The 17,302-nt window shown below is 40.6% G+C and overlaps 1 protein-coding gene across 2 annotated transcripts in view; it reads right to left on the bottom strand.

Moving 5' to 3' along the window:
• Positions 1 to 913: 913 nt before the first annotated feature.
• Positions 914 to 17,302, bottom strand: part of glra4a (glycine receptor, alpha 4a) — a 33,321-nt gene continuing 16,932 nt past the window's right edge. The window contains exons 3-9 of one of the 2 annotated variants that reach the window (XM_079268517.1): positions 15,563 to 15,630; positions 14,134 to 14,357; positions 12,736 to 12,818; positions 9,265 to 9,402; positions 8,722 to 8,936; positions 6,790 to 6,939; positions 914 to 1,698 (exon numbers count right to left, since the gene is read on the bottom strand). In XM_079268517.1, the coding sequence (XP_079124643.1) occupies positions 1,396 to 1,698; positions 6,790 to 6,939; positions 8,722 to 8,936; positions 9,265 to 9,402; positions 12,736 to 12,818; positions 14,134 to 14,357; positions 15,563 to 15,630 (1,181 nt within the window). In that variant the 3' untranslated portion in view covers positions 914 to 1,395. Of the gene's footprint in view, positions 1,699 to 4,361; positions 4,805 to 6,789; positions 6,940 to 8,721; positions 8,937 to 9,264; positions 9,403 to 12,735; positions 12,819 to 14,133; positions 14,358 to 15,562; positions 15,631 to 17,302 lie in introns of those variants that run through there. The other variant, XM_079268518.1, reaches the window with a different exon arrangement.

Raw genomic sequence — 17,302 nt, 5'->3', positions numbered from 1 at the left:
GAAAATCTATATCAATATAACAACGGAGGGAGGATAAAGTAGAAACAAAGGCATGCTTGAAAGCACAGGGCACTCACACACGCACTCTTTTTCATTACCTGGGGAACCATACAATACAGAGGAGTTGATTAGGATTGCCGACAAAAGGACAGTAGGCTCCGGCTGCCTCTCTGAATTCATTGTCATTAGCAGTGGAACACTAAGCCCTTTTCAAACTCATTAGGTGATAAAACACCCCTCTGATTTCCCATTTAAAAAAAACTCTTTCATCCTCCCTAGCTGGCGATGCTCCCCCTCCACCGCATTTCCACACCTTCAAAAGCCACTCCTGAGACTGGTAAAGAAATGGCAGCTCTTATGCGATTTTTCTCAACAAGTTCGTCCAGATTTCTCCCAGATTGATTGTGCAAGTATGGTTTCACAAAGACCCAGAACCACTGATGTGAACTGATTACTTCTTTAGCATCCGAGAACTCACAATTTGCTTTACTGTAGAGTTTGATTTCCACCTTTGGTGAAAGGTTTTTCCCTTCCCTCTTGGGGTTTGGAGTTGATGGGGTCTATTAAAGGACTGCAATGGAAAAGTAATTGTGTGTGTGTGTGATGCATTTATTCTGTCACTGAATTGTTACGCACTGAAAAGAACATTCTGTGCACAACCCCTTCATCATTTTTCAAAGTAATAAACATCAAATCTTCACCTTAAAGAGTAACAAATCATTTCTGGTTTCCTGGCAGAATAACACTTTATTTAGATTTAGACAAAAGGAAATACATATTTGTGCTTTGTGCAGTTTAATGAACATTTTAATATACACTTTTTACAGTTATATATATATATATATATATATATATATATATATATATATATATATATATATATATATATATAATTTATTTAAGTTATCACCACTTAATAAATATTAAATCTCAAAGATTCATTCCTCCCCTCCGCACCCATTTGTACCTGTTAGATAATCTAAAGGTGGAAAAGGAACCTTTTTATCTTTTGAGTTTTCAAAAACATTCATTCATTCAAAATTCAAGTCTGTATGTCTCATCCAGCCAGGATCAACATGGACTTCTCTGGACTCATCATCTCACACAAAGGTCATGAACCACAAAAGTACCAGTCGTGTTTTGTCCGCATGAATCCAACAAAGACAAAAACGAGAGGGCAATCGCAAACACCAGCCGTGAATCCACGCAGCTTAACCTTGTCTTTCGGCTTAAACACTCTTTGTCTGAGATCCCAAAAGACACACCTGAGCACAAAGTTTTTAGCAGATAGAAAAGCGGATATGCCTCCAGGCACATCTCCTCTTTGTAATTTAGATCTGACAGGCAGTTTTGGTTCTGAGGAAGAAAAAAGAACTGGAGTTGGCAGAGAGTGTTCTACAAATTTGCATGGATGTCCTCGTGTCGCAGCACTTTATAGGTGAACCAGTAGAAGATGTTGAATACGAGGAAGCTCAAGGGAAAGACTGCTCTGGATATGGTGTCAATGCGCTTGGCCCGGTCCACAAAATGTTTGTGAAGTACCTCGCCGTCGTACAAGGTAACTGGAGGAGGAAGAGGCGGCGGCGGCGGGGTGAACACAGTGGCCGGCCCCACAGCGGTACCATCCTTCTGCAGGCAGTGACCCAGTCCATAACCCCGGAAGTAAAAACCACGGCTGTCTCTCACCATTTCATCCTCCTGTGGAGTCAAGCATAGGGAAAACAGATTGGTCTCTCGCTGTTGACCCAAATTAGCTTACAGCCTATTACATTTCCGCTCAGTGGCTGATTCCCAAATATGTTTGGAGTGTAGCAGCAGAGTGAAAACATCCGCAGAAAAAAGAGAGCACGAAAATTTTGACTTCAGGGGTGAAGATTTTTGTATGCAGTAAATGTTTGTCACTGATTGTGCGCAAAACGGGTAGTTTGTGCTTCCCATGTGCCACCATTACAGTCCGTTGATGTCACACAGGTAAGTATTTATTGCTCCAAGAACGAAGTGCCTGGTAATGTAAACCCACATGATCACACAACGACACAGAGGTATTTCTAACGGCCTAAAAGACAGACAATATCAAAAATTTGTTTCTCAAATTGTGACTACTTGAGATGACCGATGTCCTTACTGTTTTGGTACAACGCAAGAAAATCTTAACACATTTATTCGTATGAAAATATCGAATAAGTAAAATCATTTCAAAATTGATAAATAATGACATTTAAAATTTTTGGATCATGTATAAATTAAGCAAAGGCAGGTCATTGCTGCCATCTTTGTTTGGATTATTGAATACTGTTAAAAATATTTTTTTGTCGTGCAGTGTGTCACAGTATTTTGAGAATTAAAGAAAATATCTTCAGAATACCGTAAGTGTTACACGACCGTGTGGGGTTTTCACACATGTACCAGCACAAACTGACTATAAGTGGCACTAGCCTCAGCTTCTTCAATTAAAGGATGCTTAATATGATATTCACAGCATTAACATAACATATGACAACTATTTGTGATATCAAAGGATACAGCTGAGTTATGTCGTCGTGTGCAGATAATGAAGATGCTCTCCCTTTGCGTTTCCGGCTTCATCTCATGGCTGCCAATCTGCACTTTGCTAATACGGTGGTTACAGCTGATAACGGTGACCAGACCAACAGCATAATTGCAGAGCTCTGTCAGCACTGTTGCCATTGTTTGCCATGCTGTTCATGCTGTTGCCACCGTTAGCTGCTGGCGCAGCTGTCCTCGTCATAAGAGCCGCGTGGAGGCAATAACTATGCTCTGAATTCCATACAGAGAATCTTTAAGCTTGTTGAAGTTTCTATGACACAAAGAGGGGAATCGGAGGGCATCATCATTAGGGGGAAGAAAGAAATTCATAATTCTGAAAGTTAATCAAAAAATTAACCTCCATCTCTCCTTTGCAGCTCTTCAAAGTTCCAGAATGACGGACCTTTCAAAATGCCTGTTAATACAAAGTCATGATCTTACCCCCACCAAAAAACAACAACCTTGCACTTGGCATTATGCGTTGATGAATGAAGGGGCACTTCTTCTTTTTTGTTGTTGCAGAAAACGAGACACTGTTCCCGCCCTTTGGAGAGAATATTAATAGACATGCAGCTTAACTCTGACAGTCCTCTGCCACTTTGAGAGATTCACTTTAGCAGCGGAAAGTGAAGATGTGGGATCTAAATTGGATGATTAGTAGTCAGTGTGAAGTGTCCTGAAAGATCTGATCCCTGCGTCCCCCTCTCTGTGTCTCTCACTGACCCTGGCAGCTCTCTGGTACTGTGCTGAACTTCACGTCTCTGTGCCGGACAGACTTGGCGGTGAGACACTACCAGCTCTTGTCAAAGGTCCAATGCTACTAATGTATTTCACACATGTCTCCGCTGGTCTGTCACTGCCCAGTATATGCATTTAGTCCTTTTAAAAACTTCCACGACTTCTGATCTCTTGCCAACACCCCCTGGTTGCACTTTCAATGTTTAGCTGAAGACATGGCCGCTAACTTAATTTACTGTAATCTTCCTCCTCCTTAATGTTGCCTGGTTGTGAGTAATGTTATGGTTACTAACTATCTGTTGCCTCAGTGACCAATTGCACCATCCCTGGAGGATAGGGAGTTGTAGCTCTTCCAGCATAGCTTAATTGTCCCTCCTACTTCTTCCTAAACGATACAGTACATCATGTGCTAAAGGCTAATGGTGCGTTTCTCTAAAGATAATCGGTGCTCATCTTCTGCGCTCTCAGCAGCAGCTACACACTGATTTGTTGGCATAAGATCAGTTGAAACTGATTATTCTCCACAGAGCAAAATGTGATTTTGAAACTGGCTGTTTTCAGAGTGTGAGCAGTGACAGAGTTTCTCACATATATTAATAATGCTAACAACAAACAAAGAATTGTTGAAAAAAATCCAAAACGAATAGTTTGGCATTTTGGGAAATGCACTTATTTTCTTTCTTTCCGAGAGTTGGATCAGGAGTTGCAGTTGGCTTATCTTAGCATAAAGATGGGAACGAGGGAGGAAGCTGCTAGCCTGGCTCTGTTCAAAGGCAACAAATACAGTTTTTCACTTTTGATTTCGTACAGATTAAACAAACTAATTGTAACCTGTTCATTTCTGATTTTTAGAGGTTCTGGGAGGCAGATTGTTATTTTCTGCCAAGCCAAGCTAGCAGTTACTTGTGCCTTTATGCTATGCTAAGCTAACTGGCTACCAGCTGTAGCGCCATAGTTATCATATGTGAGTGGTAACAACCTTTACTCTTAAGTCCTGTCAAGAAGGCAATTCCCAAAATGTTTAACTCGTTTCTTTAAACTCGACAATACAAAATAAAAACAAAAGTATTGTTCTGTCATTAATTAATGCCACAATTCTTGGAGTGTCCTGGAAAAAAAAATTACAAGTTTGAAAAGGAGAGAACAAGAGGTAGGAATGTAATATTTTAAATTAGCCTTGAAAACAGAATACACACGGGAGGGAATAAAGGGCAAGAATTCCAGGAGGTCAGAAAGAGAAGGCTTTGGTGACGGGGCGAGATCAGCACAAAGTGGGTTTTGGATATTGGAGAAATGCCAGGAAATAGTGAGGGTTGAAGTGAAAGTACACAAATCAATTTGGAAGACTCGGGGCATGGACAAAAATTGGGTTCGAAGGTCAGAGTGGACAAAGGGTTAAATATTTTACCCTGGCACAGGCGCTGCAGTGCTGACTCAGGTTCCTGTAGGTTGAGTTGTTACCAGGGATGTCATTCACTTTCCGCAACGACTCAACACTTCCAGGCTGAATGGCAAACACCTCCATTGGAAAGGAAGGTAGACACATTGAAATAAGAGTTATTGCTCCTTATTTCATCTTTAGCTGTAAAGTTTGGTCGTCTCTTGAAAGGGAAATGAATTTGTGTTTAATTTATAAAAAAACTAAAAGTTTTGGACATGGGCCTTAGCGTTTAGCTGGAAAGAAGAATTCCCCCTGCTTCATTTAAATGAAAAATCAACCTTTGCCTTGCCAAATATAAAGTGATTAAAGATGCAAACTTAAAATTCAAACAACAAACTCAAGCACATGCTCTCTACTTTTAATTAAAGAGGCACTGAGTGTGATAATACAGGGCATTGTCTGCGGCTGTTTCTTTAGGGAACTGGCTTTGAAGATGAATGAAGAATCCTAAAGTCTTTTTGTAAATATTATAAATGAAAGCAACATTTTAACTTTTTGTAATTTTGAAGGCTGTGTGGATGTTCTTGCAATAGAGGATGTACGTTTGGATTGTAGACTGTATGTAACACGTGACATGATGTCACCCATTGGTTTGTGGACTGCCGGTTTGAAGCATCTATTTCGGTGTTTTGGCCATCGCCATCTTGGCTTTTTGCAATAGTGAACGGAAGTGACCATATTTGGAATGCGGAGGAGTGACGTAGAGACTCCTTATATGGCTGTTGTAGCAGTAGCGACCTGTCAATCACTGTGTAGCCCCTTCCTAAAGCATACTCTGCTTTATGGTTCATTTGACTCTAAATGGGACCCTAAGTTACTAAATGAGCATCATGCTGTGTTGGAAAATAATTGAAACAAGTGATTGAAACTATAAACTCATGTTTACAATGTTTTACTGAGGTGATAAATCAAGTGAAAAGTAGGGTCATTTTCTTGATTTGTCAGTAGTGTAAGAAATTTGAGTAAAAAACTGTAGTTAGTAGATATAATAAAAGTGTTTAATAATTCATAATTAATAATTCATAGTTAGTCATAATCATAAGGGTTTTGAGAATGCATAATTAAGATAAACATAAGCATGAAACTTCTGCCAAGTGCAGAAGTATAACTTTTATTTTGAAGGATTATTATAGAAGGGTTTAAAACGTAACTGACAGTCATTGAATGTGATGATGAACTCAGAGCCAGACAGTAGAATACACTCCTGGAGGATAGCCAATAGGAATCGAGATAAATGGAGAGGAGGTGTTATCGAACAGATGTGGGAGGTTTAATTTAAGCCTTTTTCCTCTCTCGTGTCATGGCTCTCGGAGGACGGACGTGTTTTTCACCTGAGAAGCTGAGTTGAGGTTTTTTGCAAATGGGGTTTTATTGTTTTAATATTTCATAGGAGTATGTACTCCAATGTGTAACTGTAATCGTGCTTACATCAGTGGAATTAAATTCCTTATAATTGTAAACCAGTTTTGGTAGCGTTATTGATGCAGCGTGTCGACGGCACAAAGCCGGCCACATGGCTGGCTCCGGCCTCCCCTTTGTTATGAGGTAAAAATTCTTCCATAACAGTAGTTGGTCAGTTACGGATGACTTGTTATACAAAAGCATGAAAAATGTTGTCAAAGTGTCTCACACTGACCACAATAGGTCAGAATACAGAAATGTTGCAGTGTGAATGGAGGGTCAGGGTATCTCACTGCAACAGGGTTGGTAGGTAGGCTGTTGTTCTGTGCCAAATGTAGTGACGGCGGCAGAGGAAGGCAGTGGCTCGTCACAGGTCGTGCTCATGATGGAGACGAGCTGAACTGAGATGAACAGATCTGCCTCATGTAATATGACAGCCAGCTGTAGCGTGTTGATGTTGTCAGTTCCTGGATATACAGCAGCCCAATAACAAGAGGCATAAGTCAATGCTATAGAGATCGATAAGGACTGGAGTGTGTGCATGCGTGTGTGCTTGAGGCCTCCTCATGCTTGCTTTTTTAAAAATCTGCCACTATGTGTGTCTTCAAGCATTTTCGTGTGTGTGAGCATGCATTGGCCTTTGTGTGCGAGTGATTACTTACTATTCTTTGCTGCCGCTGCCTTTTCCTCAGCCTGATGAACTCCTTGTGTTGCCTTGAGACAAAGTTAACGGCTGCGTATTCCAGCAGGGCAGCAAACACAAACAGAAGGCACACCGCCATCCAAATGTCGATAGCCTTTACGTAGGACACCTGGGAAACAGACACGGTCAGTTATCAACAGCCAATCAATGAGGCGAACGGATTAACCCGTGGGTGCTGCGTGGTCTACCCATTCCTCCGCTCTGGCACGTATGACATGCATCTTTGGGAAGGTCTAGAATTGTAATGAGTCAGTGGCCTGTGGGCAGTTGACACATAGCCATGAGACAGGTCACTTGTTCAAGACTTGCGGCGCTAGGTCGGTCGAGAGAGAATATATGTCACAGCAAATCAGCAACGCCCACTGAGCGTGCGTTGTGTGGATACTTCAATCGAGCAGCAGTTTGCCTGCTCTTAAAGCTGCATGCATGAAGTTGTTTGTGTATGTGTTGGAGGGGGGGGGGGGAATACAGCAAAATGACACAGGGCACAAACTCTGGAAACACCTCAGCCATGTTTTAATCAACACTTCCACTGTGTTAGTCTTCTTCAGCTACCACACGGCTTAGTCTTTCTTTTTCATAGTTGGGTAGCGAGAGAGAGAGCAGAGTTCTGTTTTGTTTCACGATAGTCACTCAGTAATATAAATAAGTTGATATCTATAGGAAACTATTTGAAACTGTCTTCTTTCCAGAATTATTCATTTATTTCTTGTCAAATACTGGATATTTTCACCTCTTCAGGCGTCTTTAAATCAAACACTCTTAGTAGGAACAGCTTGCATCCACACTACGGCCAGATCCAGTGTGTAGACATATTCATTTTGAGGGGCCGGAAGCAATAAAGTTCGGGAACGTCGGTTCAATCTGGAAGGGAAGAGTGAAAGGGCAGTGTTCCACTTCCCTGATTGCCGTCACTTGGGTGTCTTTGAACAGGGCACTTAACCCCAAACTGTTCCAGTGGAGCTGCTTAGTGGCTGGCAGATAAGACTGATTGTTCAACGTTCACATTTGAATGTGAACTGGTCGATCCTGAACTGGAGAACTTGGCTTTGAGATTATTCCCCTTTTTTAGATAAAGGTGGCATACTACTGCAAACCATTCATGTTGCAGTTTACATCCATGTTTGTCTCAAATGTCATCACTATATCACTTCATCATGTTAGACACATTTGATGATCTAGAATGATGGTTAAACTGTTAGCCGGTTGTCTGTCGCCAAGGTATTCTAAAACACAATTTTAGCCAATCAGAAAAAAGTATTTACCGTCATGAAGGTAGAATACAGTCTGGCGCTCACCTGTTCCCTGACCTTCTCCCCAGGGATCTGTGTGCACTGCCCTGCATGTCTTTCACAAGCCAGTGTCCTCGGCCTACCTGGCCTTTGTTTGTCTGTCTGCTCGTTAATCTCTAGCCTTGTCCTTAATTAGAAACTGCCTCGTGCAAAGTCAGCATTTCATGCCTAAATACGCTCTAATAGGTCATACTTTTCCAAAGCATTCTCCAAATGCCTCTTTTACCCAACATTAGTTGACACAACCAGGACACCTGTTGCAGTCCTGTTTCCTCTCACACATACTTGCTTATTGGAGGAAGAACAGCATATGATTACATTTATATTTATTGGTTTCTGTGATTTAAATGTCATTGTGCACCATTCATTTTCAGACATACGGTGCATGGGAAATCATAAATATAAATAGCCCAACATTTTATAACTACGACTAAATACCCCAGTAAAAAGAATAGCGAAACGTTTTTAAGCCCTGGCGGCAATACATCCCCGGCATCTCTGGGTTCTTGCTGATCAGTTTGCTCGGTAAACAAACAAAGAATCCACCTTCCGCTACGTTCAAGCCATCATACATCTTGTCCACTGGTCTCCAGACTCACCTTCGGCAGCGAGGCCCTTGAACCAGAGCTCTGCGTGGTCATCGTCAGTACAGTGGTGATGCCCAGACCCACTCTGGCTGGTGCAGCGTCCATGTTTATCCAGAAAGACACCCATGAGAGGATGACGATGAGGAGGGAGGGGATGTACATCTGGATCAAGTAGTAGCCCATTTGACGTTCCAGGTGGAACTTCACCTCAATGCAGGTGAATTTACCTGCAGACACACGACATAGTATATTTAACTGGCATGCTTGGCGTTGCTTAAACTGTTGGGATGGGACTGGGAGAATAGGCTGTATGGTAAAGGGACATTCTGGTTCAAGCAACTGTTTAATAAAACCATACAGCAGGTTATAAGTGAAATCCCAGAACCAATAGTTAACAGTGTCTTCGAGTTGTTTTAGTAGTTGAATCATCTCTATTGCATGCCTGACTGATTTTTATCTCTGGAGAAGAAATAAACTGAAGCACTCAATTACAATTTGGACTTTCAACGTGGGGCCCCTGGTTTCTTGACACCATATGTGGAATTTATGATGTACCTGTGTTGTAATGCTTAGTGCAGTAGCCCAAATCCTTCTCCTCTTTCAGCACAAACTGGGGGAGGGTGAGATCATCAGCCACTTGAACGGGGTTCTCAGACAGCCATTCAAAGATCAAGTCATTCATGGTGTAACCAACTGTGAAAGAACAGAGGAGATATTTAAGTAAGACATAAATGGTATGAAGTGTCATATTTTTTCACTTTATCTTAGGTTATATTGAATAGACTACGAAGGCACATATTGTTACTCTTTTCATGCATTTTGCACATAATTTAAGACAAATTGTGGCATACCTTTTCACCATGGCATACATTATTCAAAAATTTCACTGACTTGCCAAAGAGGGCTATAAGATGCTCTACAGTTCATTATTTTGCCTTGAGAGTATATAACATCTCAGACCTATGAAGTCTTCGACAAAACATTTTAAAACGCCTCCGCTCAGATTCTAATACGATTTTGGGGAGAGATGCATTTACTTGCAACTGTACTCCATCATTTTCCATTTATATTTATAATATTTCAGCAAAGGTTCTCCAAGTAGACATGAAAACAAGGACTTACACCATTACTGACAATGCAGGGGGAATGCATCAGTCACAGGATATGACATGAACATTTCTTGTTTGCTATAAGTTTTACAAAAACAATGCTTTTACTGTATATTTCAAAAGATGGCATAGTGCATCATTGCGCTTGCTGTTTATTTGTATTCTGTCCATCACTTTCGCTGTGATTCTCATCCCCTTCTTCCTCCTCAACCTGATTTATTTCCTACACCACGACTGTAATTGGGATCTTGTTGCCATAGTATAAAGTCTGCATGAGACACCTTGGCTAATGAGACCAAGAGAACGACACTTTGTGGCGATATGTCTCTTTCGCCCAACTGTCCAGCTACCCTCTGTCATCATGTTTGTCACAGTAAAGGTCACCCACCACAGCGCTAGTCATGTTGTTGTGGTTGCTTGAAGGTTCCAGAATAAAGGACATGAGGAGCATATCCTCCTATGACAGCGGGAGATGCTATATGTGCCAACACACACTGAGCTGATTAGAATGAACAAACTAACAATATTGCATGTATATCTATTTTTGCAAGTGAATATACAGTTTAGTGAACCACTCGGGATGAGTCAAGTATTCTGCTTCCACACAAGGTTGCTCTTTTTGAGGGTTGTGCTCCTTTTCAAAGCTACCTGATTATAAACATGTTAAATTCAAGCCTCATGCAACACCACAGAATTTCTTGCACATCTGAATGACACTGATGTCCACTGGGACCCTTTTAGGGCCCAAGTAACAAAGTCATCAATTATTCAAGATGTCATACCATGTCCTGCCCACACGCCTGGAAAAACAACACAACTAAAACACACTAATCTCGTTTCTGAATTCGCTGTCATTCACACATCCTGCTGTAACAAGCAAGGGGAATAGCAAGGCGTTCCTAAGATAACGAGCCAGCTACAGCCAAGAGGGGACGAAACATAATGTTTAAGGCGCAATAGAAATGAAATTCACGAGGCACTATGTCAGGAAAACCTCAGCCAGGTAGAGTAACGACCGTTGGTCACATGTCGTCTTCTTTGTCACGTTAAAAAGCTGTTCACCTAATGAAAGCCACTATCTTAACGCAGCCATGGTTACGCTTCAGATTATTTGTGCTTTTCACTTATGGTGTAAGTTTCAAACTGGATTTGAGGTTACTGGTGGCTAATGGCTCAGGGCAAAGCGTGGTGGTATAAGCTGCATATATGGAGCTTTGATGTGTCGGAATCATATTGTTGGTTCTATTTATATAAGCCATTGGCATTAAAGGCCAGAAAAGAAGATTGGTCTTGGCTCTCTTTTTTTTCATCACACGCCTCTCTCGTGCTTTCCCGATGTTTCTGCAGCTTTAATAACTGCAGTAAAACCTTTAATGTCCTCTCAACATCAAGCTCTCGCCAAGGTGATCACACCCTTGGGTGGTGTACTATCGCACTTGTCAACACAAGGCCAAGTTTCGTCACCAGAGGCCTTTAATCAGGAATGATTACGTCTCCTCTAATGGCGGTGTGATGTCACACGCACACACACACACACACACACACAGTTTGCCTGAGTCCTCTCCCTTACACTTCTAAAGGGTAAAATGTCTTTATATTTTTGTTTTTATTCTGCCTGACGTACGTTGTGCACACAATTTATTAGATTTTTTGTATCCGTTTGTCCCTGTGTTAATTTGCAGATATAAATCATGCCGCCTCCTGTACAAAGAGGGAGTTTCATACAAACAATACCTCTTGTTCTTGTTTGATCAGATAAGGATGCGTGTGGAGATACCAGCGTTCAGCTTGACTTATTTTGTTTGTCAGAGATGCTTCTGAAAAGGTGCAGGGGCTTCACGGTATGAGTGCTCCTTCTGTTTCCTCCCTGTTGCTACACTTTAAATTCTTTTGTCCCTATGACAGGAAATTAGGTCACCTCGAGGCACAGAGGGTGGGTCACGTACAATAAAAGGGACACAAAATGAAAGTTTTATTATTTATATCCTGGAAAATTGGTTTCACGAGGGCAGATCCTATCTCTGCTAAAGGGAACACTGAAAGGGAAGAATATTTTTCTTTCCCGACATTTTATCTATGTATTACAATTTTAAAGGTTTGCCTTTTTATACATTTCTTGAACACTTTCAATAAATGTCCAGTAAATGTGAACAATAATGGTAAACTGACTATTTTCTAAGCCCCACCAGCCCTTATTGTTGCTATAACTTTAAAGATTTGCGTTCTGTGCAGTTTACAATGTGCGCTCAAACTGCATAGTATGTGAATTTTGTGTATGCAAGAAATGCCAGATTATATTAGCAAGAATTTCTGAGTATGAGACGTGAGCTCCTGGACATACTCAACTGCTTCAAAATGCATTGTGGCTTTTCAGATTGTCCAATGGCGGAGTGCAAGGCAGACAGTTTAAACAATTAACCGTTGGATAAAAACAAGTACGAATGATGGCAAGTGACTGTAATGTAAGGTGAAGAGGGAAAAAATGCAGTATCTCACATATGTAATGAAAACATAATTAAAGCTAAAATATTTTAGATTTTCATTAAAATAATACAGGAAAATGTGTGAATAATTTTCATTCAACGGAATCTCGCGCAGCAGATTAGATGGTAGCTGACAAACGCACACTGTGTAATTCATTCCTCACACTTTTGCTGTTAAATTTTAGGTTTTGAAGAACACAGGAGATGTAATTGGAAAACATAAACCCTTCTCCATATGGACTTTGTGAATACATCCCAGATATTCACGCAGCTATAGTTATAGCTACAGTTATAGTCATGATGTAGTGCCTATCTCTTGGAATATAGCGAGATAAAGCACCTTACAAGCCAGGCAAAATGTAAAAAAATCAGAAAAAGGGGCAGATAAAAAGGGGAAAGTGAGACAAGAGGAAGTCAAAGAGAAGAAGACTCACAGCTTTCAAGCTGCATTGTACAGGTTTGAATGTCCATTGGGAAATTCTTCAAGTCCATAGGGCAGGACAGCACGAGAGTCAGCCTAAGATAGAAAAAACAGATTGGAGAAGAGAAGCAATAGGAGATGTCAAAAATGGCCCAAACGCACAAAGGAGCTCAAGGAAAAGACATCAAAGCACAAGAAGAAATGATGAGTTAACAGATTACAGGGAAACATATCAGTGCCAAGCTGCTTTATTTTGCAAAGTATTAAAAGGAGTCAGGAGTATGTGTTAAATTCAATGAAATTGAACAAATGAGAAAACTAAAAAGATTTTCTTTTTCTTAAATGAGTAGCTTGGAAAACACTGAGTTATTCTACCATTTGATTACTTGTCGCACCACAATAATGGCAAAGTAATTGGTGCAGGCATCCCTGCTCTTATTTGTTGTGGCGTTGATGCATAAAGCCTCAGAGAAGAGAGAGAGAGAGAGAGAGAGCGAGTAAGAGCTATTTGGTAGTCTGTCTGGAGGAAAACTGTGTAATTACCTGCTCGAATGCATCGCCCAGAGGCGAGACAAGAGCCGCCAGCAGTATACACACAGACTTCCATTTGCTTCTGTGTTCTGATGACAGTGTCTTTTTCAGCTGAAGAACAGACTACAAATTGCCAATCTCCTAACATGGGATTCATTGTGTCATGTATTTAGTGCACACAAAGATGTTGTAATTACGAAACCTAGTTGGCAGATCTAGAAGATGCAGTGAATCAGTGGTGATGATGAGGTGATTATCTTTATCTTTGTCGCTCCCTCTTCTCAAAACAAATGTAGAAATATATGCTTTTAATTCGTATAATAGCAATTAAAAAATTATAACAATTTGAACTTACTTTAAAAAAATTAAATATGCAGAAAAGCACCAAAGAGAAGGCTTCCACGGTGGTGAAATGAATGAGTCTTTCTGAGGCAAAATGACCAAAACAATGCGAAATATGCAAAGAACTTACTTTTGGTTACAATTTGGTTACATTTCTCTGATTTAAAGTTGTGAGGAAACTTGTGAAACGCAAGCAGAGACTACACAGGTGTCATCTCCTCCTATGTTGTGGTTTGATAAGCCATTTGCAAATTTCTTGTCTGGTGTAGTGTTATCTAACAAACTCACTTCATAGTACACACTTGCCAAATTATTGTCATCTCATTAAATATTACATTTTAAAATATTTTTTTAACATGCATAATGTTCATTGTGCGTCAGTGGACTGACTTATTTAGCCACTCGGCGTAAGGTAGCAACAATCACATATCGAAGCAGTTGAATAAATAAATTACATTTTTTTCCCATCATACTGCAGCTACATGTCATTCATGATGTCATTCTCAAACTGGCCATAACAGTCTCTTTAGTTACTTACCTAATGCTGTACAGAACGCTGCCATCTTGGAAAATCCGTAGCAGCTTGTTGTCAGTGGTGACCTCGTGGAAATTGGCTCCTTTCTCGTTTGCAAAGAATAAATCAGGTTTCCAGATGGAGTCCAACATGGATGGATCCAGATCAAGCGAGTCGTCGGGGTATTCGCTGTACGCCAGGCGAGGGTCGTTCCAATTTTGCCGTAGAAATACATTGAGCCTGTAGTCCTGTGGAAGAACTCGGGCAAGTTAATGGAAAATATATCGGCGGTGAACTTTGTAGTACAGATGGAGAGCTGAGAAGTGGATCATTCTGCAGTCGCGCTTTGAGACGTTTCTGGGAATGTTCTGTTACTTGGCTCTGACTGATGAATTTATGATGACCAAAGCTGTTGTGCTATTTGAAAAAAGAAACTATGATGAAACTTTTTTTGGATGGAATATCACTTTAAAGACCAAATCTACAATTTTCTTTCATATCGGCAATGATATAATCCACACAACAAATAAATACGCTGTGATGTACATCCGTCCATTGTGCTTCATTTCCTTATTGGTGCTTCTGTAAATTGAAATACTATTTAACGTTCACACATCTCCTAATCGTAATGACCGATGAAAGCGCTCAAGTGATTACATATGCTCAATCTTTGTAACGTAACCTCAGTGGTTCATGATAATAAAGACATCACTCTAGTTGAAAGGCCCTAGCCTCTCCACATTCATCAGGTATTCCTAAAGTAAGGATTTAATAAGATGGTATCGTGTTTGTTCAGACGTTGCAAGCCATGCCAAGGACAAGTACTGAAGACACTCACTCCTGCCTGCAGCCAACATACATGAGTCATTTAATTAGACTTCGAATCTGTCCAATTAATTCAGAATTCATCTTTGTACATTGTTCCTTTTTCTTGCTTGTTCATTTCATTTATCAGAATAAAAAGCATGCTTCACCAGCGCATACATTGATACCGTTACTACTGTTCTCTCGGCTGACCGGACTGGAGGTCTGACCATGGGGCTCCCTCAGACACCCTGAAACAGGTCTGTGTTGCGCTGACCCAGCAGCTATAACACTGTAAATGCAGACTTGAGGACAGTCATTTCTCCCTGAACCCCTCATCCTCTCTCCCATACTCCTTTCCATCCATTTTCACAATTTTTCATTTTAATTGCAGAGTGGACAGTTCATTATCAGCATGTCAGTGACCCATTGGTCTCTGAAGGTTGCACTGTTATGCTCCAGGAAATGCAGAAATGAGAGAACGGCTTCATCCCTGAGTGGATTAGTAAAGAAGTTGGTAGGAAAGAAAGAGGATGTAGTGTTCAAGATGTCTCTATTTTTGTATTGGGAAATACAAAAAACAAATCCTACAAATGCCGTTTTTAAGAAAACTAACGTGAAACATTTTAAATCTCCATGGTCTTCTTACCATTGTAGTTTCTGTGATGGACCCGAAGCTGTTGATGAAAATATTACAGGTGACATTCACAGCTGGGCCTGAGGAAAGAAAAAACAGACTGAATTCACATATCTTTCCTCTCAGATGGGATTCATGAGATCACATACAAACAAATACCTATTATAATGTAATGCATATCTCCTGTGGCTTTTTAATGATTTACAGCAGTTTCTTCATTCATTTTGAGACATGCAAGCTCCAGTTCTGCTCGTGAAGAGCCCTTACTTTCAATGCACTGTAGGAGAAAGTGTTTTTTCAAGCACTTCTGCACGAGTACTTACAGCCAAAAGACGTCTCCTTGACTAAAACCAACCACAAAAACGTTTTAAGAAAAAAATCAAGGGAAATGACTACTAACACCGGGATCGTTAAGACTAAGAGCAAGGAAGGCCACAGAGACGTGTCAGTCCATTTTGGCATCTATGGAAATCGTCCGGACTTTTGAAATGTTTATATGATACTTTGCAACAGCAAATACACGTCATAACAAGCTTTTGACATATTGTTTCATCTGTTTTTCCCGACAGTATCCTGGAAGTAGCTCTCACAATAAAACATAATGATCCATTAGCAACTTCACCAAGCTGTTGTTAAGGTTATATTTAGGCACTCGAAGCTCTTGATTGTGGTTGGGGAGGATCATGGTCTTTGTTTGATATTGAAAAGGCAATAGTGACTTGAAGTATGACAAAAGATGCATGCACTTATAAACGGTTAACTCAAACCATAATCTGTTCCTAACTTTACCCAAACTGCTTTTGTTTCCTAAACACAGATTTTCACACTGAGTCGTGCCTCCCTAGAGGAGGGAGAGATGTGAGGCAAAGATGCTGCGTGAGATAAAAGGTGCATTCCGGTGTTCTACAAACAACGGGATGTTAGTTTTTGGTTGTTTGGCTCATTGAGTTTGCCTGCTTATCACCGTGGTCAGCAGTTGTTGGAGCAGCAGCAGCAGCAGCTGTGACACACAGCTCATGGAGGCAATGAAGGTACTTCAAAACCTTAAAGTGTCTGGTGACCCTGCGTGAAAAGTCGTACTGTGTGATGGCTCTGTGAAATCTAAACGCACAAACATGATTCATAGAATCGGTAGGACTTGCACTTTACGAGAACATCGTTATCTGCATTATCCATCACACATAAACGTCTATAAATCCTGAGCTTTGAAATCATAGAAAATAAGACTCCTTAAAACCAGAACTTGCCTGAGAACCATCAAAATTTTAATTTAATTGAGTCAGCCATTGTTTTAGTTAAGAATAATGTCAACTTGTTTTAGTAGCTAGTTAGTAATCTAGTCTGCAAACTGACTTTGCATTGCAAAACTAGAGGGAGGACTCCCTCCCTTTGACTTACGCGCAAAACAAAAATGTAGCACTTCCTGTACTGGAAACAAAACATGACCAGTAAACGTACTCCATGCAGCAGGCGGGGGTTGATGTGTGCTTGTGCAGCATGGTAAAATAGTCTGTCTCATAATTAAGTCACCATCAACACGAAAACAACTCTTCTACACCACAAAGGGTTAATTCTACTTTAGGTTGAACTAGTACTGTGCGAAACCGAATGGGGTGAAAAGGTAGACGAGCTGATTTCAATATTTATGTTCTGGGAAGCTGGAAATCTTGGAATCATATTGTGGTTTCTGACAAGACGGCACACAACACATACACATGAGAATGGTCAGCTGTTGAGCTTTCACAACACGGA

The sequence above is a fragment of the Melanostigma gelatinosum genome (assembly GCF_949748355.1).
Source record: "Melanostigma gelatinosum genome assembly, chromosome: 5".
Classification (NCBI taxonomy): Eukaryota; Metazoa; Chordata; class Actinopteri; order Perciformes; family Zoarcidae; genus Melanostigma; species Melanostigma gelatinosum.
The sequence above is the reverse complement of the archived record's forward strand: the minus strand, read 5'-3'. Positions and strand labels throughout refer to the sequence as shown.